General features: G+C 41.8%; 1 protein-coding gene across 5 annotated transcripts in view; it reads left to right on the top strand.

Moving 5' to 3' along the window:
- The first annotated feature begins 11,170 nt into the window (after nt 1–11,170).
- thbs2a (thrombospondin 2a) overlaps nt 11,171–27,009 on the top strand; it is a 35,257-nt gene continuing 19,418 nt past the window's right edge. For 2 of the 5 annotated variants that reach the window (XM_029685391.2, XM_029685395.2), the window contains exons 1-9: nt 11,171–11,250; nt 11,574–11,594; nt 12,196–12,267; nt 12,804–13,363; nt 14,082–14,166; nt 20,237–20,445; nt 23,373–23,513; nt 23,767–23,860; nt 24,760–24,930. In XM_029685391.2, coding sequence (XP_029541251.1) covers nt 11,229–11,250; nt 11,574–11,594; nt 12,196–12,267; nt 12,804–13,363; nt 14,082–14,166; nt 20,237–20,445; nt 23,373–23,513; nt 23,767–23,860; nt 24,760–24,930 — 1,375 coding nt within the window. In that variant the 5' untranslated portion in view covers nt 11,171–11,228. Of the gene's footprint in view, nt 11,251–11,276; nt 11,354–11,573; nt 11,595–12,053; nt 12,076–12,195; nt 12,268–12,803; nt 13,364–14,081; nt 14,167–20,236; nt 20,446–23,372; nt 23,514–23,766; nt 23,861–24,759; nt 24,931–27,009 lie in introns of those variants that run through there. The other 3 variants (XM_029685393.2, XM_029685394.2, XM_029685396.2) reach the window with 3 other exon arrangements.

Below are 27,009 nucleotides of genomic sequence, written 5' to 3' on the forward strand. Positions count from 1 at the left end.
AAGCACAAGCATTTCGCTACACTCCCAATAACATCTGCTAACCATGTGTATGTGACCCATAACATTTGATTTGATTTTATTTATTGACGCATCTGTTAACAACTCTGTTGTTATGAAATATAATCCACCCACAACGTTTCTTTAAAATCCAGTCAAATATTTGGTTGTATATCAACAAATCTCCCTCTCTAAGGTCATATTTAGTCCTTCCATGGGAAGAACAGAAAAACATCTCACTTGAATAAAAACAAGATTCCAACAATATGTCCATCCCTAACCTGATCCCAGATCTGTTAGTGCTGTCTTGCCAACTCTTTTGGTCATTGTGGCGTAATGACAATGGCCATAGGAGTTGGCAAGACAACATAAACAGATCTGGGACCAGGCTAGTTTATCCCGTGAACAACAATGAACTCCCAATGACATCATGCACTGAAATTCAAAAGTCACTATTTTAGCATGGGGAACTTCTAACAAAATGCATTGTAACTACCATGGTGGAGCATTTTAATGGCATGTTTTCGCCAACTTTTATGGTTTGGGCAGTGTTTCGATCATGACTCCCCTGTCGATCCCCTCTTACAACACTGTGTTGACAACTCATGGGACGCTGCTCTCCAAGTTAATAAAGAGAGCTGTATATCTGGTGACCTACAGCAAGTTACTGGCTTCCAAATAACACTACATTACCACAAAAAGATGTGAATGTTACAGTGATATCAGACCATGTTGCTCAAACTGGGAAATCTAATTGATTTAAGATATAGGCAAATCCAGTTAAAATTCACATGAAGTTGGTGTTTGGATATATCTGAAATGTCTTCTTTTTTTACCCCTTTTCATGGTATCCAATTGGTAGTTACAATCTTGTCTCGTCGCTGCAACTCCCGTACGGACTCCGGGAGAGGCGAAGGTCAAGGGCCATGCATCCTCCGAAACACAACCCAACCAAGCCGCACTGCTTCTTGACACAATGCCCACTAAACCCGGGAGCCAGCCGCACCAATGTGTCGGAGGAAACACCATACACCGGGCGAGTTGTGTCAGCGTGCACTGCGCCTGGCACGCCACAGGAGTCGCTAGTGCACGATGGGACAAGGACATCCCTGCCAGCCAAGCCCTCCCCTAACCCAGATGACGCTGGGCCAATTGTGCGCCGCAAAATGGGTCTCCCGGTCGCGGCCGGCTGGACAGATCCTGGACTCAAACCCAGAATCTCTAGTGGCACAGCTAGCACTGCAATGAAGTGCCTTAGGCGTCTGTGCCACTTGGGGGGCTGTTTGGCTATATCTAACTGAAGGTAATACCTTCAAGGTATATGCTACTAATGGTTGTCACACTTTATAGTCCCCTGTAGTTGATCTAGAGTAATGGCAAATCAATGTCTTAATCAGGGGCTCACCTTCTGACCGTGTATACAATGGGATTCTGTTCTTTCAGAAGCATTTAATTGAACATACTCTAGAACAGTGTTCTCAACCTGGGATACCTGGCTGGCCTATCCACAGAGAGTAGGCTACCTGGGAAGACTCATAAAAACCTAGACCCCTAATGATCAGTTGCACATGAGGATGCACTTGTGATTGGCCGTTCAGTAAACAAAGGAAGATGAGATCCACTGCTTTGAAAAATGTGATATATTGCTTGGTATACAATGTCAGGTCAGCCATGGCATAAATATATTTTTGCAAAGCACAGCAGATCTTGCAAAATCATATACATCATTGCCCCAGAATAAATGTAAATGTGCTTGGAGTATGCCACGTGCTATAAATATCCAAATAAAATCTAATCTACTCGGAAAATATGGATAAAACATTTTGGGGTATAATCGTCAAATAAATGCCACCTTTCAATCTGAGACTGGAGAATTGTTGAAGGATATGTTTCACAACGCCAGCCATCCTCGCCAAATGTAATTTACTGGTGTGACTCAATGGCTGGCGTAGCCTGCATTAAGGGGCAATTTGAGGGGAACACAAAAGGCAACAATTTGCCTTAATCTAATTTTATTGCATGGTTCAAGTCTTAGTTTTGGAGTTTTTTTATACTTGCATGATGATGAGTTTACCAAAATATCCACACATGTTGTGTCTTCACATGTCAATCTCTCTCTAATAGCCTGGTTACTCCAGGTGGTGGACTCCATGTTCAGTCTGGTTTAACCAGGCTATTAGAGAGAGAGAGAGAGAGTGACATGTGCTGCCTTGAAGTCAGCACGAATTCCCAGCGTTCCCTGTTGTGGAATTTCCTCTGGTGTCACACTAACCCAGTTCCTGTTAAAAACACACATAGAAAGAGACTGAATGACAGAAAGCGAGAGGGGAGTGAGAGACAAAGACTGCTGATGAGATGTTTGCTCAGATCACAGTTCCTCTGTTTCCCACTTTAAAATGTGGATCTCTGCAGTCCACTTAAAAGACATGTGATTGGTGGACTCCAGCTGTTAATTGGCTGTGCCAATGGGAGTTGTTTCAATACAAGTAACTAGGGTAAAAGATGAAAACCACCACCGGGCAACTGTTACGATTCCTGACTTTCTCTCTTTGATGTAGTTATCATCTTTATGACACCAGTATAATAGTATAAACACATCTGCCATAGAGACAATTCTTTGTGCTGCCCTGCCGTCAGTTTGTGACATACAGTTGAAGTCAGAAGTTTACATACACTTAGGTTGGAGTCATTAAAACTTGTTTTTCAACCACTCCACACATTTCTTGTTAACAAACTATAGTTTTGGAAAGTCAGTTAGGACATCTACTTTGTGCATGACACAAGTCATTTTTCCAACAATTGTTTACAGACAGATGATTTCACTTATAATTCACTGTATCACAATTCAAATGGGTCAGAAGTTTACATACACTAAGTCAACTGTACCTTTAAACAGCTTGGAAAATTCCTGAAAATTATGTAATGGCTTTAGAAGCTTCTGATAGGCTAATTGACATAATTTGAGTCAATTGGAGGTGTACCTGTGGATATATTTCAAGGCCTACCTTCAAACTCAGTGCCTCTTTGCTTGACATCATGGGAAAATCTAAAGAAATCAGCCAAGACCCCAGAAAAGAAATTCTAGACCTCCAAAAGTCTGGTTCATCCTTGGGAGCAATTTCCAAACACCTGAAGGTACCACGTTCATCTGTACAAACAATAATATGCAAGTATAAACACCATGGGACCACGCAGCCATCATACTGCTCATGAAGGAGACGAGTTCTGTCTCTGAACGTGCTTTGGTGCGAAAAGTGCAAATAATCCCAGAACAACAGCAAAGGACCTTGTGAAGATGCTGGAGGAAACAGGTACAAAAGTATCTATATCCACAGTAAAGCAAGTCCTATATATTGACATGACCTGAAAGGCCGTTCAGCAAGGAAGAATCCACTGCTCCAAAACCGCCATAAAAAAAAGCCAGACTACGGTTTGCAACTGCACATGGGGACAAAGATCGTACTTTTTGGAGAAATGTCCTCTGGTCTGATGAAACAAAAATAGAACTGTTTGGCCATAATGACCATCGTTATGTTTGGAGGAAAAGGGGGAGGCTTGCAAGCCGAAGAACACCCTCCCATCCAGGAAGCATGGGAGTGGCAGCATCATGTTGTGTGGGTGCTTTGCTGAAGGAGGGACTGGTGCACTTCACAAAATAGATGGCTTCATGAGGCAGGAAAATTATGTCGATATATTGAAGCAACATCTCAAGACATCAGTCAAGAAGTTAAAGCTTGGTCGCAAATGGGTCTTCCAAATGGACAATGACCCCAAGCATACTTCCAACATTTTGGTAAAATGGCTTAAGGACAACAAAGTCAAGGTATTGGAGTGGCCATCACAAAGCCCTGACCTCAATACTATAGAAAATGTGTGGACAAAACTGAAAAAGCGTGTGCGAGCAAGGAGGCCTACTAACCTGACTCAGTTACACCAGCTCTGTCTGGAGGAACGGACTAACATGCACTTTGACAACTGCACCGGCATCAATCAATACGTTTTTACTGGTAATAATGTGTGGAAACGGCGGCAGCCAAAGATTGGCTGGATTCATATCCTTGGATTGGACTAATGTGCCTATGAACTTAAATGCTATAAACTTGAAACCAACACTTCAATATCAGGAATAAGACTGACATACTTGGTCAATCTTTTTAGTTATTTACAATTTATGTCAATAAGAAAATAAATTTTCGTTCTATTCTATTCCCTGCGTTTTGTTCCTGTCAAAATAGGACAGGACGTATCCAAATCTATCTTCAATAAACGCGGAGCGTTGTTTAACTCTATACCCCATCTCCACCAGCCAGCGGAAACCCCAGGAAGGAAGGTATAATTGGTAGAATATACAAGCCATTCCTTTCTGTCACTGTAGAGGGGAGTAGAAGCTAGGAGCGAACTATCCTTTCCAGACCGGAGACAGTCATTCTTGTTTGCTAGCTAGCGAGCCAGTTTTAGAGGAAGGATTCCATAAATGTTTCTCAAATTATCAGCGAATATGCTAACATTCCATTCAAGCAATGCAGTCAATCCACAGTCATACAGTACAGTACAGTACAGGCTGAAATCAGTAGACAAGTTGTAAATGCAACAAGTAGGCCTACTGACATTGTATTATATAATAACGCTTTGGAGAGTTTATGACAGGCCCTATCACTAGGACGATACAGTGCCAAATCAAATTAAATCAAATTAAACAGCATGATCGTTATACAGGTCTACCTTGTGTTGGGGACAATAAAAGGCCACTCAAAAAATGTTCAGTTTTGTCACACAACACAATGCCACACATGTCTCATGCAATTGACATGCAGACTGCAGGAATGTCCACCGGAGCTGTTGCCAGCCGGCCTCACAACTGCAGACCACGTGTAACCACACCAGCCCAGAACCTCCATATCCACTTCATCACCTGTGGTATTGTCTGAGACCAGCCATCTGGACAGCTGATGAAACTGAGAAGTATTTCTCTCTATAATAAAGCCCTTTTGTGGGGAAAAACTCATTCTAATTGGCTAAGCCTGACTCCCAAGTGGGTGGACCTATGCCGTCCCAGGCCCACCTATGGCTGCGCCCCTGACCACTCGTGAAATCTATAGATTAAGGCCCGATTAATGTATTTCAATTGACTGATTTACTTATATGAAATGTAACTCAGTAAAATTGTTGCATGTTGCGTTTATATTTTTGTTCAGTATAAAAAAGGCTGAGTCAGTAAGTATTCAACCCCTTTGTCATGCTAAGCCTTAACTTCAGGAGCAAAAATTTGTTTAACTAGTCAGATAATAAGGTGGACTAACTCAGTGTGTAATAATGGTGTTTAACATAATCTTGACAACCCCATCTCTGTACCCCACACATATAATTATCTGTAAGGTCCCTCAGTCGAGCAGTGAATCTCAAGCACAGATTCAACGTTTTCCAATGCCTCACAAAGAAGGGCACCTATTAGTAGATGTGTAAAAATTAAAATAAGCAGACATTGAAGCTGTTAATTACACTTTGGATGGTATATCAATTCACCCAGTCACTACAAAGACACAGGTGTCCTTCCTAACTCAGTTGACAGAGAAGAAGGAAACAGCTCAGCGATTTCACCTTGAGGCAAATGGTGATTTTAAACCAGTTACAGAGTTAAACGGCTGTGATTGGAGAAAACTGAGGAAGGATAAACAACATTGTTGTTCCTACACAATACTAACTTACATGACAGAATGAAAAGAAAGAATAATGTACAGAATAAAAATATTCCTAAGCATGCATCCTGTGTGCAGTAAGGCACTAAAGTGATACTGAAAAAATGTGGCAAAGAAATGTACTTTTTGTCCTGAATCCAACGTATGTTTGGGGCAAATCCAACACAACACATCACTTAGTACCACTCTTCATATTTTCAAGCATGGTTGGTGGCTGCATCATGTTATGGGTATGCTTGTCATCAGCAAGGACTAGGACATTTTTTTAGGATACAAAGAAAAGGAATAGAGCTAAACACAGGCGAAGACTTAGAGAAAAACCTGGTTCAGTCTGCTTTCCAGCAGACACTGGGAGAGAAATCCACCTTTCAGCAGACCTATAACCTAAAACACAAGGCTAATTATACACTGGACATTGAATGTTTGTTTGGCCTAGTTGCAGTTTACTTAAATCGGCATTGACAATCTATGGCAAAACTCGAAAATTGCTGCCTAGCAATGATCAACAACCAACTTGACAGAACTTGAAGAATTAAAAAAATTATAATATTGTACCATCCAGGTTTGCAAAGCTCTTACACGGAACCCAAACCGGCGCGTGCGCCATCGTGCATACATTTATTTTGTCCCCCCACACCAAACGCGATCACGACACGCAGGTTAAGATATCAAAACAAACTCTGAACCAATTACATTAATTTGGGGACAGGTCGAAAAGCATTAAACATTTCTGGAAATTTAGCTAGTTAGCTTGCACTTGCTAGCTAATTTGTCCTATATAGCTAGCTTGCTGTTGCTAGCTAATTTGTCCTTGGATATAAACATTGAGTTGTTATTTTACCTGAAATGCACAAGGTCCTCTACTCCGCCAATTAATCCACACATAAAACCGTCAACCGAATCGTTTCTAGTTATCTCTCCTCCTTCCAGGGCTTTTCTTCTCTTGACTTTATATTGCGATTGGCAACTTTCATAAATTAGGTGCATTACCGCCACTGACCTCATTCATCTTTCAGTCACCCACGTGGCTATAACCAATGAGGAGATGGCACGTGGGTACCTGGTTCTATAAACCAATGAGGAGATGGGAGAGGCAGGACTTGCAGCGCGATCTGCGTCAGAAATATAACTGATTTCTATTTTAGCCCTTGGCAACGCAGACGCTCGTTGGCACGCACTGTCACGACTTCCACCGAAGGTGGTTCCTCTCCCTGTTCGGGTGGTGCTCGGCAGTCGGCATCGCCGGCCTACTAGCCATCACCGATCCATTTTTCCTTTTCCGTTTGTTTTGTCTTTGGTTCTTTCACACCTGGTTTCATTTGCTTTAATTTCTGTGTGTATAATTACCCCTGTTGCCTGCTTAGGTTTGTGCGGGATTATTCGTGTGATGTTGCTCGTTGAGATTGTGCCTTAGTTATTTTCACATATTATACCGAGTGTGTATAAGTTTAAGGGGCGTTGTTTTTCCTCCTTCCGTGAGTACTGTGTTCTCTTTTGTCGAGGGAGTTTATTTGGTATTGTACCTGACCTTTTTGTGGTGGACTTGCCTATTAAAAGACACTACTTGGACATCTCTGCTCTCCTGTGCTTGACTCCTTCACCTACCTCTAAACACAATAATGTAACACGCGCAAGCAATGTGGGTGAATTAATTGAATAACATAGATTTAAAAATGTATTTTGCAACGCACGCGACACGAGTGGTGTGGTCAGAATGTTTAGAGACTTACCCAGAAAGACTCCCAGCTGTACTTATCTAATCAAAATATATCATTGTTACATTTTCCAGACAGTCACTCACAAACTATATATAGACTACCATCGCTGTCCATGGTGATGAAATGTCTATGTGGCTGCCTATCGAAACGGTGATAGGATTTCTGTGGTGCCAGGGCATGTAGCATGTAGCTTTGCTTTAGCTAATGGATAGCCTAAATGTGTATTGGTATAGGCTTATTTGGTCTTCATTTTCTCATGTTAACCCTAACATTTCACAAAGCTATACTGTACATGGTGTCACAGGGCATCCATTTAGACAGCTGGGTGGCAGCAATAATGTATTTACTTGGTCATTAATTAATGTTGAAAATGAAAACATTGCCGATTGTAAAATAAATGTCTGATTCAACTAATCAGCAATCAATAGATTTTTTTTAATATATTTTTTTTGTATACTCTCCTGCATAGCCTACTAAATCTGCATGACATGAGCTGTGCTTGGCTTTAGGCATAAAAAGTTATGCCTAAAACCAGTCTATTAATGCCAATCTCTCTTTTTTTCTATGTATAGTAGCTACAGTATGCGACTGATTGCATCGTCTTGTATTTTTGTGTGCAAATGTTTTCATCATGGCCTGTAGGTCCTACTGTTTTTTCTATCCTAAGCATTGACAACCCAGACAGTCATTCCTGAGACATTGTGCATTATATGTCCATTGTGCTGCACACACTTGTTGATGTTGCAACCACACAACTCAAATGCTGGTTCACCAGTATGAACAAAATTGTAAACTGCTTTTTTTTGTTTGATCCTTCAAAAACTGTTGTCCGCTCAAGATTATAATCTGTGGCTGTCCAGTATCCAGACGACATGTCCCAGAGTTTCCTATACAGTTAATCTCTTTCCGTAACATGTTGAAGCCGGCAATTAAGGAGAAAGCAAGAGGGTCAATTAAAGATGTTAACTGCTGTATTTGAAGCACCACTCCCTTTTCTGCCCAGTTTCCCTGTAACTGTCACTTCTGTAAGGATCGACACTGGTAGACGAGAAGCAAGTACAGGGAGTGAACATTTAATTAACAACGGATATGAAACAGGACAGGACAGCATCTGGACATGAAAAGATAACAAAATGAATGCTGACACGAGGAACCAATGGAGGAACAGACCGATATAGATGGGGCAATCAACAAGGTGAAGGAGTCCAAGTGAATCCAATGAGTGCTGATGCGCGTAATGACGGTGACAGGTGTGCGTAATGTAGGGCAGCCTGGCACCCTCGAGCGCCAGAGAGGGAGAGTGGGAGCAGGGGTGACAGCTTCTGCAGAAAGATTGTTTTCTAAACTAAAATTCATAAAGAACTACATAAGAAGCATTAGGCTCTCGGTCTGATATGCGCTTTGAACATCTGAGTAACCTCCACTCATTGCACTGGCACCATTGTAGCCTTGACCATGGCATTTGTTCACCGATATCCCTTTATACTTTCAATCAGTTCAATTATTATAGGCACTTTGATCAGTCACATTCTTGAAGCCCAATAAAAAAATACTTAGCTTCCTATGTGGAAATTAAAAAGGATTATGAATGACTTTTTGGAAGTACTGTCAAAATGATTTAATTTAATAAATAAAAAATAGACATCAATGTCAGACAAGCGCATGGGCCCCCAGAGAAAGTGTGTCCGGTATTCCAGTGGACTGATACTGATCGAAGGGTGGCCAGCCCAGCGGCCACTTTGAGAACTCTTAAGCCACGTTTCCATTGGCACTTTGATGTCAACCCAGGTTAGGCTAGCCTTGGTGGGCTAGCTCGAATTGCATTTCCACTACCTCCAGAAATGATAAATTATGTCATGTTGCTAGGTAGCCAATATCTGACTGTGCAGCTGTCTTCGATGATGTTGCTAGCTAGCAAGATGTTGAAGAATTTAATTCACCCTCACCATGCTGTAACTAACGTTACCCATACTCCCGCCAGTGTCAGCCATGTATTTGCTAATGTTAGCTAGCTATCTAATCTGTTAGTTAGTATAATTGCTAGTATAACAGGCTAGCTAGCTAAATTCCTACCTTTCTTGCCATGGTAATAGCTATTAGCTAGCTAGCTAACCAAGCAAACCAAACAACAGGTTTGATATGATGTAGCTACCTAGCTTTCAATGCGACCTGGCCAGCTAAAATTCCTGCTAGCTCATGTTAGCTAGCTAGCTAGCTAGCTTGTTTCAACTCTGATTTGCAAGCTAACTTTGGGTAGCTACTTAGCATTCAGGGGCTGACTGTTCTCATAAAAGTTTGTGTAGTGCAAAAATAAATGAAGGATCCAGCTATGGCGGTAATTTGTGTCATGTTTGACTACAGCAGTATTGCTTGTCCATGTGCTAGCTAAAAGCAACAGGCTAGCTGTGGTGTCAACCTCCAGCAGTGATCAGCTGGTGGTTGGATAGCAACGACGTCACCAGCCCAAATTCTAATCGAGCTGGCACCAGTTGTGGAACTGGGCTGTATTGGCCTGGGATTCCCTCGATCCAGCTCAATTTTTGAGAATTCCATTCGAGCCAGCTCGAATTTGACCCTAATTTAGCCCTAATTTGAAGTGTCAGTGTAAATGGGAGTTTAGATAGAGCTTATTGCCTGGGTTTGTTTACATAATATCTTGACTGAGTTTGTTTACATAATGTCTTGCCTGGGTTTGTTTTGTTGCCCCGACATTTTGATATTTCTTAAATACAAATCAAGTAAATGAGACTTACTGAGTCTGGCTTTAACATTACGGGTGTGTTTGTATATTCACTCTGGCGTAACAGAGTGCGCTCAGAGTGCACACTGGGGATTTATACATTCAGAGCGTTGTTGTAGGGTTGATCTGACCGTTCTGACCTCACAATGGCAACCAAGCACCCAAACTAACTGGCTAAATTTGGCTAGCTTGCTAGCTATAGCTACTTCCAGACAGAAATTAGAGAACACCCCACTCTGAACATTTTTGCTCGCCCTAGCAGAGCTGGTTAGAGTGTTTTCATGTTATCAAGAGAGTTAGTGAATGTACCAGTAAATGTGTTATGGCAACAATTGATACTTTTTTTAGCCAATGTTTAGGCCTACTTACAACTGTCACAACCAAGTTTAGGGAAGTTCATAAATTATTTAATTATTCTGTGCTCTTCACTGTCAAATCAGAGTGCTCTGATATTGCAGTAGATTAGGCCTACCAGGGTGAATTTACGAACACTGATTTTAAAAGTGAGGCATGTGGTATATCAGAAATTATGTTATAGAATTATTGTCATCCTATTGTCATATAATTATAAATAGCCTACACTTTATAAGGGTTTAATACCAATTTTCTGTAGCCTATAAATAGCCTCTAAAATATATGTAAACAGACTATAAATGTCTAAATGTTGTATGTGCTTGCCTTGACAAAGGTTACAATTCCGAACTATTAATTAAACCAAAAGAAAAACGTGTGCGTAAAGGTTTTGGGAACGTTTTGAAAACGCTGGACTGCAAAGACTAGAGAGGGTATTTTGTGTTCATTTACAGCTACATATGATGCGTAACAAAGCATCAGTCTTTCAGCATCCTGTGCGAATCCACAGAAAAACATGGGTAGTGTGTGCTTCGTACAGTCCTCGCAACCAAGCGCTTTGCTCTCCCAAAACTAAAAGCCTAACATCCCACCTCGCCATAACTTTCTCTCTATCAATAACTCCTCCCCGATACCGAATTCCGTTCTGATTTTGCTAATGAAGTGGGCTTGATAGAGAAGTGGGATTGGGGCACGAGAGAGCGCGAGGGAGGGGGTCACGGGTGGATGGTAACTGCCGCTCTAACAGGTACGAGCAAATTACGCTATCAGAAAGGAATTAGGTAGTTCCGCCTCAGCAACGGTTCCTAACATTTCATACTTAAACGTGACTGACATGGTGGTAGTGAGAAGTAAGTATATAAGAGGGAGGGAGACTAGTGATTAAGCCACTATCGCTCAAGTCCTCCCTGCGTAATGTGGATCTAGTGAAGTTAACTAAGCGCACTTTACATTTTATGCACCGGGTTATAGCAGTTTTTGTGTTTTCATTCTACTATTCATACTCATCAAACTAATATATATTGTTATTATCTCCTTTTTCATTGGATATCTAACATATTTTTTTCAAAGGGGGATTTGCACTTTCACCAGGTAAGTTGTTGCATTCAAGTTTACTGCTAGTCAAAATCATTTAGTCAAAGAATTATTCATATGCAAACCTATATTCTGTTATTAGATTCATTCGTTTTGGTTGACATTATGCATTTGAAGAAATTGTTTTAGAAGTAGTGTATTCTCTTTTCCCAATAGCCTAAATACTATATGTGCACGTTGTAAGGTGCTTAATTGGTGTATCTTCCTAGATAAATCTGTGTTCTTTTTAGAGACAGTTGTTAGGCTGCTTTACAGCGTTGCTATTGTTGAAGCAGATCTGCGGATTTTACGTCAGGGGATGCACATGTAATGGCATGGCATGACTGAGAGCTTCAGTATTCACAGTTGCAATGAACTTGGTGTCGCTTTGTGACAGCAGAGCAGAATGTAAATAAAAAACTAGATAATAGCCTATAATGGCTAGACAACTTTATTTATGAGATGTGAAGTAAAGTTTCGTCAACTTTACTGATGAGAAGTAAAGTTTCATCAAATTTACTTGACTTATTATTACATTGTCATTACAATAGTGATAAAGTTAACAACTTACAATGTGCCTTTGATGATAATCAGCTTTTGTGTCTCTTGTGTTTTGAAGGAGATATGATACTCAGGAGAAGTCTCAACTTGCTGCCTATTTTATTACTTTGCTCCTCAGCGCTACCTCAAGGTAAATCTACGTATGCATAAAGTTTATTCGCCTTATCATCATCATTATTCTATCCACTATTCAATTACATTTGTATTGATGAATAAGTGTGATGTTTGTGTGGCTTTCGCAGATGCTGTAGGTTTTAGTGTAACTAGAAATAAAATAATAATAATAATAAGCATGAGTGAATATGATGCTGTCACTTTTGCTTGTGCATAAAAGCATACCCAGTTAGGTAATAGCCAGGGCTCTCCAACACTGCTCTGTTCTTGGAGTGGTACTGTGCTGTAGGTTTTTTAGTTACAACTCTAATCTAGCGCACCTGATTCTAATAATTTGCTGGTTGATAAGCTAAATCAAGTTAGTTACAACTGGGGTCGGAATGAAAACCTACAGGAGGGTTGCTCCCCAGGAACAGGGTTGGAGAGCTCTGTTATAGACCTCGTTAAAATCAGTTGATCAGATTTTCGTAAAGAATGCCATGTTGTTTCATCAAGCTAATTGGCTGTACACGTTCTCATCTCCTTACCTATCCCCTGTATGACTCATGGAAGATGGTGAGGTCACAATGGATGACGACACAACGTTTGACCTGTTTGATATTAGCGGTATCACACGCAAGACTCTGGGCGCCAAGCAATTCCGTGGCCAAGACACGGACAACCCCGCTTACCGCTTCATCCGCTTCGACCATTTGCCCTCAGTGAGCGCGCCCGTGCTCAAACAGATGCTTCTGCAAATCCAGAACAACGAGGGCTTCGTGTTCGTGGCCAGCATGCGCCAGGACCGTGGCTCGCGGGGAACCCTCATCGCATTGGAAGGCGCCAACGGCCAACGGCAGTTTGAAATCGTCTCCAACGGTCGTGCCAACACGCTGGACCTTGTCTACTGGGTGGACGGCTCTCAAAATGTTGTCTCCTTCGAGGATGTTGACCTGTCTGACTCGCAGTGGAAGAATATCACAATTCATGTTCATGGCGAAAATGCAAATCTGTTTGTGGGCTGCAGTCTCATCGACAGCTTCATCTTGGATGAGCCTTTCTACGAGCACCTGCAGGCAGAGGATAGCCGAATGTTCGTCGCCAAGGGATCCATCCGCGAAAACCATTTCAGGGTAAGAATTTCTCCTGTAGAATAGACCACTATATTATGCTATTCAACTCAAGCTTGGTTCCCAGTTGTTCCCAGTAGTAAAAAAAATAATAATGTAGACTGTTCTTTTAGACTGTATTTTTATAAGGGAGAAATGTCCATTTTCCTTCTGCACTTTATTACTTGTGTGGTCTTCCGCAGGGTGTGCCTTTGTTAAAAATAAAAACCCTACTACACCATGCCCAAAAGTCCTAACCTACTCTTAGTATTAGTCATAATAAAGGTTTAAGAAGTTAATCAACCATATAGCATTACAAAGAAGTGAGCTATGTAATTATGAGAGAATATTCTTATTGACAGACTACACAGGCCTTTATGGTTTTACTGAGCCTGTCACTTCACGCTACACGACTCCAGACCATGTAGAAGCCAATGGCCCTCCCTTCGAGGAGGGTTCAGGGGTTCAACAAGGACCTACTGGAAATATGGCATGAAGTGCATCCAACATGGCAATATTTTTGGGGGTCGAGAAAAGTAGTGCACTAAATATAGGGAAATGGATTCCATTTCAGATCTATCCCCTTGAGTCATGAGAATGAGTCTAATGTTAACCGTTAAGAATAACTCATTCGGTATTAATTTACCTTGACATAGTAGCTCAAGGTAAGCGAATACCAAATAAGTTGTTTCTAGCTGCTAGTCCAAGTAGTCATTGATCAATCTCTTGTCTTGTCAAACAGGGCTTACTGCAGAATGTTCGCTTCATGTTCGACACATCCGTGGATGATGTTCTGAGGAACAAAGGCTGTGAAGTCACTAAGGCTGGTAAGGGTTTTTGGCTAACTTTACTGTACTGGTTGTGTTCATTAAGCACCAAATTAAGGAAAAAAAGGTTTCAAACAGGGAGGGACTACCTGGACTTGTCCAATGAGAAAGGCTCATTTTTGTTTGCCATTGCAAAAAGTTTTAGAATGTTTTCCAATGCGTGCCCTAAGGACATGCCGCTGTAGTTTGAATAGACTGAATTCTACCAATTGGGGTGATATGGATATTTATTTCAAGGACATCATCTGGAAGACCGTCTAAAATCGTGCTGTATTGTGTTACAGCAATTATCATTTAGGCTGTGTTTACACAGAAAGCCCAATTCTGATATTAGCGGTATCACACGCAAGACTATGGGCGCCAAGCAATTCTGCGGCTGAGACACAGACTACCCCGCTACATCCGCTTCGACCATTTACTCTCTGTGATCGCGCCCGTGCTCGAACAGATACTTCTGCAAATCCAGAACACAATGATGGCCAAAAGAGCTGATCTGATTGGTCGAATGACCAATTAGTCTAAAAAATATCAGAATTGGGGTGCCTGTGTAAACGCAGCCTTAGTAACCTTTTCCCAAACCGGTTTGTGCTGTACAGCAAACTTTGTCATCCCAAGTTTGTCACGACATTGACCATATAAATGGACAAGACAGCACAAACAGATCTGGGACTGACTGAAGATAGCCCTTTTTGTTTATCTGTGGTATTGTTTTCATGCTTTGAATATTCTGATGATCCGACTTTAACTCGTCCTTCCTGACCTGCTCTGACCTCCTTTAAATTCCCTATTAAAGCTCCATCCAACGCAGATGTGACTGAACGATCCATCCTTCTGCCTCATAGGCTGCATCCCAAATGGCACCCTATTCCCTATAGTGCACAACATTAGGGTGCCATTTCAGATTGCAGCTACAGTCACATGCAACCTCTTACAGCTTTGGTCTTCTGCGTTTCATTTAGATAAAACCATAACACATTTCCACAACAGACTCCAACCACTTAAAAAGATGGAGTTCTTCTTTATTTCCATTGTGTCTGGTTCTGCTATTCCATCACTTTTTTTTCTTCGATCTTTAGTTTTAGTGGGTCACAGAAAGCTTGTAGATCTGATATGTAGAGATTTCTGACAGTATTACATCATGTTAGCGGAAACAGCTGTGTCAGTGTGGTTGCGTGAGGTCAACAAGTGTGTGTGTGTGTGTGTGTGTGTGTGTGTGTGTGTCTGCTGCGGTCATCAACACAAAAGGAGATACTGTACAGATGCTTACATTTATTTCCATTGGCAGTGGAAGAAATGCCTGGGGAAGAAAAATAGAGAAAGTAAAATGCTATGCTGGAAGGAATTAAGGGAGTCACCACCACTTTGCCCTGCATACACACACACACACACACACACACACACACACACACACACACACATAGTGAGGTCATGAATTGGCTGATGGGGTAGTAGCCTCTCTGCTTCTTTTGTTCACACTGGGCGTGGGGCCCTGTAATCCTCAGTAGGGGCTTTTGAGAAGATCCAGAAACCCCAGGGTGTGTGTGTGGGTGTGTGTGCTCGCATGCGTGCATGCGTGCCAAAATTTGTGTGCTTGTAGCTCCATTGTTGACACAAGTACCATTCAATTCTACCTGAGTGAGCACATTTTATGTTATGTCACCAAGACTTCCCATTGAGTCACTGGAAAAAGTCTAGATGCTCCTACCAGCCAAGGTCTTACCCTGGCATCAGATATCTCTAACGCTAGCTCAAAAGTCACTCATAAAATCACACGATTCATAGTCATACAAAACTGCCACGTTGTACAGTTAATGAGAAGCAGTTGAAATATTGTGTTTCTTCCCCTCTATCTCAGTCAAAAAGAGGAGAGGAAAGAATTGAAAGAGGAGGAAAAAGGAGTTGTGAACCAACCAGAATATCTCATCAGATATGTCCTAAAGTCACGCACACACAAACATTCACATACACACATAGTCTTGTACAGTTAACCAATTCAGTCCTATTCAAAATCCTATTTTCCCTAACCCCTAACAATAAACCCTAACCTGTACTCTTACCCTAACCTTAACCCAAAAACCAAACCTAAACCTAACCTTTGCTCCTAACCCTAATCCTTAACGTAAATCTAATTCTAACCTTAACCCTAAACCCTATAGAAATAGCATTTGACATCGTGGGGACAAACAAAATGTCCCAGTTGGTCATATTCTTGTTTGTTTACTATTCTTCGGAATAGTAACACTGTTATCTGTGACTGTTTTGTATGTCTTCTGTAGTTTCTTAATCATTGTACCTAAACTGTATGTGTTAACATGTATATGCAGGGCCCAGCTGTAAAATAGACCTTGGTCTCAGTCTGTGTTCCTTGTTGAAATAAAGGTAGAATAATAACTTGGGAGATTATTGTGGTTAAACGGGGCCAGCGTGACTGGGACCTAGCCTGATTTAGAGTCCCTAACCACCCATTCATCTCTGCTCAACTTCTACACCTGGCACACACACACATGCACACACATATAGATACACACACACACACACACAAACACACTTGGCTGGACACACTGCGTTCCTCAGGCCTTTCCTCACCAGGAACCCCAGTCTGAGACTCTGCTCTGGGGCCACTAATCTATCTGATGTTCTATCTGTCATTTTCTTATGCATTTATCAGAGTTTAAATAAATAAAAAGCAGTACAATATACTATTAAACAGATGTATGTTATATCTGTGGACAGTTTATCATGTTGTAGACCAGGTAATAGTCTGTCAAACACTTGAAGTGAGACCTCTGGGATCCATGAGAACCACAGGCTTATGGGTGAGACAATGTGGATTATAGAATAACTAAGTATTGCTTAGTGATTGTAAACTGTAGGGACTGTTGAGGCAATGGGTATAACAAAAGCATTATCTTCGCTTAGGATACAAACACAAAGCATCCAACAAGTAGAGGGGAAAAACCCGGCCTGGTCCCACATCTGTTTTTGCTGTCCTGCCAATTCCTATGGTCATTTTGGCCTATCGTTGGGAATTCAGCACACACACACACACACACACACACACACACACACACACACACACACACACACACACACACACATACACTAACAGCCCCCCAGGAGGAGTGAGACTGATGGATAAACAGACACTTCCCTTCCTGTCAAAAGCCAATCTCTCTCTCTCTCTCTCTCTCTCTCTCTCTCTCTCTCTCTCTCTCAGTTACTAGCTATGCCCTGGACTAGAGGTAGTGACCGATTATAGCTCTAGTCCAGGGCATTAGAGCACTGCATGCGCACATACCAACGGAGATGCAGAATATCATCTGTGCCACATGCGCATGCGCTTTGATATTTGCAGACCAGGTGACCTCAGCAAGCATAATCTGCAGCTGGATGCTTCTTCTCCAGGCAGGCTCAATCAAACAAACGCTCAAAGTATTTGAAAGAAAAAAAATACCATTTGAGCCCAGGTCTGTGTTGGACTAGTGAGACAGAGCCAAGACCATTCTCTTCCAAAGGAAGACTTGATGCAGGCCCAGCTGTCTGCCAGCCCAGCCCAGCCTGCTCATCCCACCCCATCAAACCACAGCTGAGCTCTGCTCCGTTTATAAAACAAACAACCACCCATCGGGCCCTGGCGCCCGCAGCAGAACATCTCTGTGATTCACTCTGAGAGCGTCACCGTGAAACAATTTCCTAGCTTGGGCTTTTTGCAAAAATCCATCTCTATCTCCGACTCCCACCATTAAGGCCCACTGGGGCTGTGTCCCAAATGGCACCCTCTTCACTATATAGTGCACTACTTTGTACCAGAGCCCTATTGGCCCTAGGTGGGCTGAGGACACATATTAAAAATAAAATGGAAGTGGATTACTTATGAGAACTCTACCAAGTGCCCTCCCTCTCATCTCTGGGGTAAAGAAACATTATGACACAAAGCTGCTTTTCTAATCAAGTTGTGAGCAGACACATTTTGAGTTCTCTTAGAACTTTTTGATGTGCTTTTAAACCCCTCCATCCCAGCCTGCCCTCCTCAGTTTCTGTGTGCTGTCTGATGGTATAGTTGACAGAAGATCATCAGCCACCCGAGCCACGGCCCGTTCACCCCACGACCCGTTCACCCCGCGGCCCATTCACCCCACGACCATCTAGAACGTGGAGAGACAGTGCATCAAAGTAGACTGTAAAAACAGCTTCCATCTCCAGGACATCAGACTGTTAAATAGTCACCACTAGCCTGCCTCTGCACAGTACCCTGCCCTGATCCTTAGTCACTGTTCTAGCTGGCTAACACCTGGTACTTTATCCTGCACCTTAGAGACTGTTGTCCCATGTACATAGTCATTGAACATTGATCACTTTAATAATGTTTACATACTGTTTTACCCACTTCGTATGTACAGTATACAGTGGGGCAAAAAAGTATTTAGTCAGCCACCAAATGTGCAAGTTCTCCCACTTAAAAAGATGAGAGAGGCCTGTAATTTTCATCATAGGTACACTTCAACTATGACAGACAAAATGAGGGAAAAAAATCCAGAAAATCACATTGTAGGATTTTTAATGAATTTATTTGCAAATTATGGTGGAAAATAAGTATTTGGTCACCTACAAACAAGCAAGATTTCTGGCTCTCACAGACCTGTAACTTCTTCTTTAAGAGGCTCCTCTGTCCTCCACTCGTTACCTGTATTAATGGCACCTGTTTGAACTTGTTATCAGTATAAAAGACACCTGTCCACAACCTCAAACAGTCACACTCCAAACTCCACTATGGCCAAGACCAAAGAGCTGTCAAAGGACACCAGAAACAAAATTGTAGACCTGCACCAGGCTGGGAAGACTGAATCTGCAATAGGTAAGCAGCTTGGTTTTAAGAAATCAACTGTGGGAGCAATTATTAGGAAATGGAAGACATACAAGACCACTGATAATCTCCCTCGATCTGGGGCTCCACGCAAGATCTCACCCCGTGGGGTCAAAATGATCACAAGAACAGTGAGCAAAAATCCCAGAACCACACGGGGGGACCTAGTGAATGACCTGCAGAGAGCTGGGACCAAAGTAACAAAGCCTACCATCAGTAACACACTACGCCGCCAGGGACTCAAATCCTGCAGTGCCAGCCGTGTCCCCCTGCTTAAGCCAGTACATGTCCAGGCCCGTCTGAAGTTTGCTAGAGAGCATTTGGATGATCCAGAAGAAGATTAGGAGAATGTCATATGGTCAGATGAATCCAAAATATAACTTTTTGGTAAAAACTCAACTCGTCGTGTTTGGACGACAAAGAATGCTGAGGTGCATCCAAAGAAGACCATACCTACTGTGAAGCATGGGGGTGGAAACATCATGCTTTGGGGCTGTTTTTCTGCAAAGGGACCAGGACGACTGATCCGTGTAAAGGAAAGAATGAAGAGGGCCATGTATTGTGAGATTTTGAGTGAAAACCTCCTTCCATCACCAAGGGCATTGAAGATGAAAGGTGGCTGGGTCTTTCAGCATGAAAATGATCCCAAACACACCGCCCCGGCAACGAATACTTTTTTTGCCCCACTTTATACTGTATTCTAGTCAAGGCTCATCCTATATACTGTAAGTACTGCTGCTGAATAACTACTGCTATTCATATACTGGATATTATATAGTATTTATTTGGGGATGTGTGTGTATTGTTGTGTATTGTTAGATATTACTGCACTGTTGGAGTTAGAAATATAAGCATTTCATTACACCCGCGATAACATCTGCAAAATATGTGTACAAGACCAATAAAATTGAATTTGATTTGAGATGGAAGATTTCATTTCCTAAAGTCAAACATATGCAATCCCTCAATCTCCATGCTGTTTCTGCTCCATGGACATCTCATTTAAGGACTCAGTATGGTGATCTTAAAGGAGAGGAAAATCATTTTGTTATGTAATGAAGTCCTTTCTGCTTTCCTCATCATCACACTCCTGCATCAGTAGTGTTCATCACATGTATTGTTCATCATAGTCTGTATGTATTGATCAATTATTCATCCAATCTCCCTCTCACTCTGTCCATCTGGAACCCCCTGTCCCCCTGTCAGACGAGGCCAACGTGGTGGTGAGTGAGAGCACAGATATGGAGGATGTGAGTACCTCCACAGCCATCACCACTAACTTCATCGGCCAAAAGACAGAGAAGCTGGGAGCAGATATGTGTGAACGATCCTGTGAGGAACTCAGCACCATGTTCCAGGAGCTCAAAGGACTGCGGGTTGTAGTGGGGAACCTCATAGACGGCCTGCAGAAAGTGGTATGTACAGTTGTCCTCCAATCAGGAAAGGGGAGCGGGCAAGAAAATAAGAAAATAGTACATTATTTAAGCAACAAGGCCTGAAGGGGTGTGGTATATTGGCCATATATCACAAATCCCAGAGGTGCCTTATTGTTATTATAAACTGGTTACCAACGTAATTAGAACAGTAAAAATAAATGTTTTGTCATACACGTGGTATACTGTTTGATGTACCACGGCTGTCAACCAATCAGCATTCAGGGTTTGAACCACCTAGTTTATAATGTCATTGATGTCTACTGTCAGTACTGCTTTCTATGAAACCGGGTATGCGATCAAATTAGTGTACTTAATGATCTGTGTGTGTGTGTTAGGAGTGACCGAGAAGATTAGGGAAAATTGGGAGTATGTGTAGGTTGAAGTCTTCTTTAGAGGTTAAGATGAGAGAACTGAGACTTTCTAGAGAGTTGCTGGTGAAGTGACTCAAATACCCTGTTTGAAGTCATGAAGCCAGGCATGCTAAAACTACTTTAGCAGCTGAGTTAAGTGTGTGAGTCAGAGTCAGATTGTGAGTCAGTGAGGCTGGGTTTTATTGGATGTAACATGTGGATATAGGAAGTGTTCCCTTGGCTGTGATTGGCTCCAGCTAGTGGCTCCTCTCCACTCCAATGTCTGGCTATGTTTAACCAGCCCATGTGCTTCCTTCTCCTTCCTCTTTGTTTGTGTGTGTATGTGTGTGCGCGCTTGTGTGCATGTGTGGGTGGGTGTGTGCGTGCGTGTGTGTGTGCGTGCGTGCGTGCGTGCGTGCGTGTGTGTGTGTGTGTGTGTGTGTTGGCGTGATCCATGGGAATCAACTCACTAACTGTTCACTGGGAGGAGAAGCAGTTATGGTCCCCAAGGCTCTTCCAGACCAAGTGGTGTCTCATAACCACTCATAACACTGCAGCTCACGGCACACTACCACCATCACACACACACACCATCACACACACACCACACACACACACACACACACACACACACACACACACACACACACACACACACACACACACACACACACACTTAGGCTCTAGCTCATGTACTGCTGATAGTACCCCAGTGTTTCAGAAGCTCAGCCAGCAGGAATCCATTCAACTCTATGGTCAGAGGTTACAATGTGCAAATAGAACAACATTCCTTTAAATGTCTGCTTTCCTATCAACATTAGAGCAATGGAGTTCAGTAAACACACACACACACACACACACACACACACACACACATACACACACACACACACACACACACACACACAAACTTTTACAACTTAATAAAGATGTGACCCTATTGCCCTCCTTGAAGTAGTTAGGCTGCGTTTAAACAGGCAGCACATTTCTGATCTTTTTCTCAATTATTGGCAAAAGAGCTGATCTGATTGGTCAAAAGACCACAAATTGGGTTAAAAAGATACATATACAGTACTATATATACCTCCCTACATCTTTACTCCATATGGAGGGAGGTATGAAGTTATTCTATGTACCTTTGTTGTCAGATTTTAATTTTTCCTTAGCGTTCTGTCTGTCTGTTTTTCTATCTTCGGACAGAGGATACATAAAGCTCCATACATCTTCCTTCAATATGGATGGATTTATGGACATATCATATGTGCTTTTATTGTCCTTTTCTTTCTTTAGGGAGGTTTTTGACTGTAGACTATGTCTGTCTATCTGGCTGTTGTTGTATACTCAGACAGAAGTTTAAGACTGTAGACTATGTCTGTCTATCTGGCTGTTGTTGTATACTCAGACAGTAGTTTAAGACTGTAGACTATGTCTGTCTATCTGGCTGTTGTTGTATACTCAGACAGAAGTTTAAGACTGTAGACTATGTCTGTCTATCTGGCTGTTGTTGTATACTCAGGCAGAAGTTTAAGACTGTAGACTATGTCTGTCTATCTGGCTGTTGTTGTATACTCAGACAGTAGTTTAAGACTGTAGACTATGTCTGTCTATCTGGCTGTTGTTGTATACTCAGACAGTAGTTTAAGACTGTAGACTATGTCTGTCTATCTGGCTGTTGTTGTATACTCAGACAGAAGTTTAAGACTGTAGACTATGTCTGTCTATCTGGCTGTTGTTGTATACTCAGACAGTAGTTTAAGACTGTAGACTATGTCTGTCTATCTGGCTGTTGTTGTATACTCAGACAGAAGTTTAAGACTGTAGACTATGTCTGTCTATCTGGCTGTTGTTGTATACTCAGGCAGAAGTTTAAGACTGTAGACTATGTCTGTCTATCTGGCTGTTGTTGTATACTCAGACAGAAGTTTAAGACTGTAGACTATGTCTGTCTATCTGGCTGTTGTTGTATACTCAGACAGAAGTTTAAGACTGTAGACTATGTCTGTCTATCTGGCTGTTGTTGTATACTCAGGCAGAAGTTTAAGACTGTAGGCTATGTCTGTCTATCTGGCTGTTGTTGTATACTCAGGCAGAAGTTTAAGACTGTAGGCTATGTCTGTCTATCTGGCTGTTGTTGTATACTCAGGCAGAAGTTTAAGACTGTAGACTATGTCTGTCTATCTGGCTGTTGTTGTATACTCAGACAGAAGTTTAAGACTGTAGACTATGTCTGTCTATCTGGCTGTTGTTGTATACTCAGGCAGAAGTTTAAGACTGTAGGCTATGTCTGTCTATCTGGCTGTTGTTGTATACTCAGGCAGAAGTTTAAGACTGTAGGCTATGTCTGTCTATCTGGCTGTTGTTGTATACTCAGGCAGAAGTTTAAGACTGTAGACTATGTCTGTCTATCTGGCTGTTGTTGTATACTCAGACAGAAGTTTAAGACTGTAGACTATTTGCGTCTGTATCTTCACTCCTCAGACAGTGAAAAAAACGGTGATTAGTGATTAGTATTAGTGTCAGTGATGAGCTATGTGTCTGTCTGATTCCTCTCTCCAGACAGAGGAGAACACATTAATGAAGGATGCTTTGGGGAAGATGAAGAACTCCAAGGAGAAACACATGTGTTGGCAGGACGGACGGCTGTTTGAAGATAAGGAGGACTGGGTGGTGGACAGCTGCACCACGTGTACCTGTCAGGTAGGAGACATACAGACCACCTTAAATGGAGAGACATGAGAGACATAGAATGTGCTAAGGGGATATGGTTATTCATAGAATGATAGATTTGGTTGGTTGGTTGATTTATGTATTGATCCCAAATGAATCAGTGTCCTACACCTTTTAAAGGTGCCCAGCTCCTATGGACTTACAAAACACTAATTCATACGTAGGTCTGATCACCTATCACTTGATAGCAACTAATGTCAAAAAGTTTTTTTTCTCATTACAGGACTCAAAGATCGTGTGTCACCAAATCACTTGTCCTCCTGTGGCCTGTGCTAGCCCCTCCTTCATCGACGGAGAGTGTTGCCCTGTGTGTCTGTGTAAGTAGTCACCCATTCTACACAACATTCTATTGTTAAAGCCGCATTCTGCCATTTCAACAGCCCAACCCTGCCCATGACCATTGAACAGCAGGAAAAATAGCAGAATGTGGCCAAAAAATGTATTTACAAATTGCAGACCACACCTTTAATGACTGTTTAAGTAAGCTTTACAGGAGTAATCTCAATTACAAAACATACTGAAGTGAAAACTAGACTCCTGTGCATTGTAAAAACAATGGCATCACATTGACCAATAAACAACTACTGTAACACGCATTCTCTCACACACACACACCTTGCTTCATTTCACATTTGGCTGAAGTCCTTTCTAGATACAACGCCTCCGATGCCAGATCTGAGTACTGGAGAAACAACGTTACCATGCATATTATGCTTTAATAATATAGCAGTGTTATTGTTGTAAACCGGATGGTCTGTAAAGGGACGACCACATGTTTTATGGTTCTACATGAAACCAGTGGTACTACAGGCTGCAATGCTTTCATACTCTGAAATGGTCACTGTGGACTTAGAACCATGATATAAAACCTACAAATCAAAGCAGACTGCTGGCCAGAGCTTTGTTTCTCTGCAGCTTTTGAATCCGTTCCAAGCTCAAACAATGCGAGAGACTGTAGAGGAGAGGGTGTGGTGGGGAAAAGATGCAATAATACGATGAGTTGACTTCATTTTAGAAAGATAGCACGTTTATTTTGATGTTTCCATTTATTTTACATTTGATTGAATTGGGGGGGAAAAGATCACCTGAGAGCTTATTTTGTAATAAAAAATATTTTAAAAATAAAGCCTTTTTCCAAGGAAGCCGGTTTTCAATATCAGAGCCAGAATAAAACATGATTTGTCAATAACCCCTTGTGTGTTTCTGTTTCCTCCAGCTAAGGACAGTGAGGACGGCTGGTCCCCCTGGTCGGAGTGGACAGAGTGTACTGTCACCTGTGGGACAGGTACTCAACAGAGGGGACGCTCATGTGATGCCACCAGTAACACCTGCTCCGGACCATCCATCCAGACCAGGAAATGCAGCCTGGGAAAATGTGACAGCCGAGGTGAGTCTCAACGTCTCTGCTGCAGTCCACTTTGTGTCAACCTACCTTGTTGTTTGCTGAACTCTATTGATTAGACACTATTGGTTTTCTTGTTTTATTCTAATGTGTGTTGCGATTTTAAATGCACTTTAAATAAAGTTTGATTTGACTGGATTTGATTAGACCAACAAAGGACCTATGGGTGAGCACGATGGTATCTCTGCTTGCTCCCAACTCATACCATTACCACTGACTAAGTTAGAGTAGTTTTAGCACAAACCAAAACAGCATCATAATATGTTTACAGACAGGAAATAGGTGATGGGCCATAGCAAGCTATCCGCTTTAGATTTCCACGAGTGAGGAGCTGTTTTTTAAATTATATTTATTTCTTCTTAACACAGTTCTATTTTTGTTGTCAATTCTTGCATATTTTTTCTAAATACTTACTATTATGTTCGCTAGCTGGACACACTAACGCCGCAGAGTGCTAATCTGTAAACCAATCACAACTTGTGTACTATCCATGGTATTATCTCTGCTAATCACATCTGCCAATCACGTTATCCGTATCTAACGTAGTAAAAAGCTGGTGACATCTAGAGAGAGATCGCCATCCAACAAACTGCTATCAGGTGAAGTATTTTTATTTGATTTGTACTTATTTAGTTAGAGAAACGTGATACCATCAACGCAAGCTGTAAAATGACTCCCAACTTAGAACACAGCAACCTTAGTAATCTAGCCTGCTTGCTAGTTAGCTACAGTAGCTCGTTACAACAAGTAGATATGTTTCTAGCTAGCAGGAGCAGATTGCTTTATCACTAGCTAGCATGTCATTCCGCAATCAGTTTATTCCCAGTAATAATTGAAGACTACAAAAATCTATAGGACAAGTATTGAAATCTAATAGAGTCATCAAGGCAGGACCCACTCATTTCATTCATAATGACAAATAAGAAATGTCACATTATCCTTGTCAATAGTTGGAGTAGGATGATTGCAGAGCACCCTTCCTCAGACTGTCAGTAAGTTCATTTTCTAGCTCACAAACTACATTTCTTTACTGTGATGTCTCTCACTTTTGTCTCACATGATCTATTCAGCTCTCCTGTGTCCTGCTCTTAGAGATCGATCAAGTGCTATTCACCAAGCATTGGCTGATTCACTCACCTATGAGGAGAACCATCATACTGCACTTTGAACTAGCTGTTTGAACACTATTTAGGCATTGGGACCGTTTTATCTTACACAGTCTAGTGCATTTTAGAGTTGAAGAACACCCACTACAGATACACATGCTGGTTAGAGCATCTTCATTCATTATTGTCTCTCCCTTTTATCTCCCATAATCTATTCACCAAGTCCTGCAGTTTGAACTAGCCCTGCTGTCACTATTTAGACACTGAGGTCAAAAATGCATATGGCTGTTGTCTTTCCTTTGTGTGTTTTGTCTTACACAATCGAGTGCAGTTTAGAGTTGGAGAACACCAACTACAGATACACGTGCTTGTTTGAGCATCTCAAAGACTAAATTCAATGTAGAATCAGTTTAAGAGGTGAAGAACAGATCATTTTACTATTGTACCATGCAGTGGGGAGAATTCTATTGTCCCAGTCAGGAGCCCAGGCTTTTGACATAGATGGTAGAGTTCTCGTCTCTGGACCACACAAGCTTTAGATTGCATTCTGCAAAGGCAATTGTCTCTCTTTACAGCTGTCAGCTACATATGGTGACCAGGGTGTGATCCTTTCGATACGCCTAGAGGACCTGGGCACACAAATACTCCTAGAGAGAAAGGGGAATACTGAATCATGTGTTGATGACAGTTCTACAGTGTCCATCAGAGGTCCAGGCTATTGGCATAGAGAGTAAAGGACTGCACCATTGTAAGATTGTGCCCTCCACGGCACTTGATATACATTGATTGGTAGGTTACACTATATTTAGACACTTCAAATACTGCCTGAGACACCTTTGCTATTTGTCTCCATACTCAATAAATGGTGAAACACTATTTGTTGATTGTGTTCTTTGTTCGAATGTATATGCATGAAACGTACATGATGGAAAACATACAGTTGAAGTCGGAAGTTTAC

Source organism: Oncorhynchus nerka, linkage group LG16 (assembly GCF_034236695.1).
Source record: "Oncorhynchus nerka isolate Pitt River linkage group LG16, Oner_Uvic_2.0, whole genome shotgun sequence".
NCBI lineage: Eukaryota > Metazoa > Chordata > Actinopteri > Salmoniformes > Salmonidae > Oncorhynchus > Oncorhynchus nerka.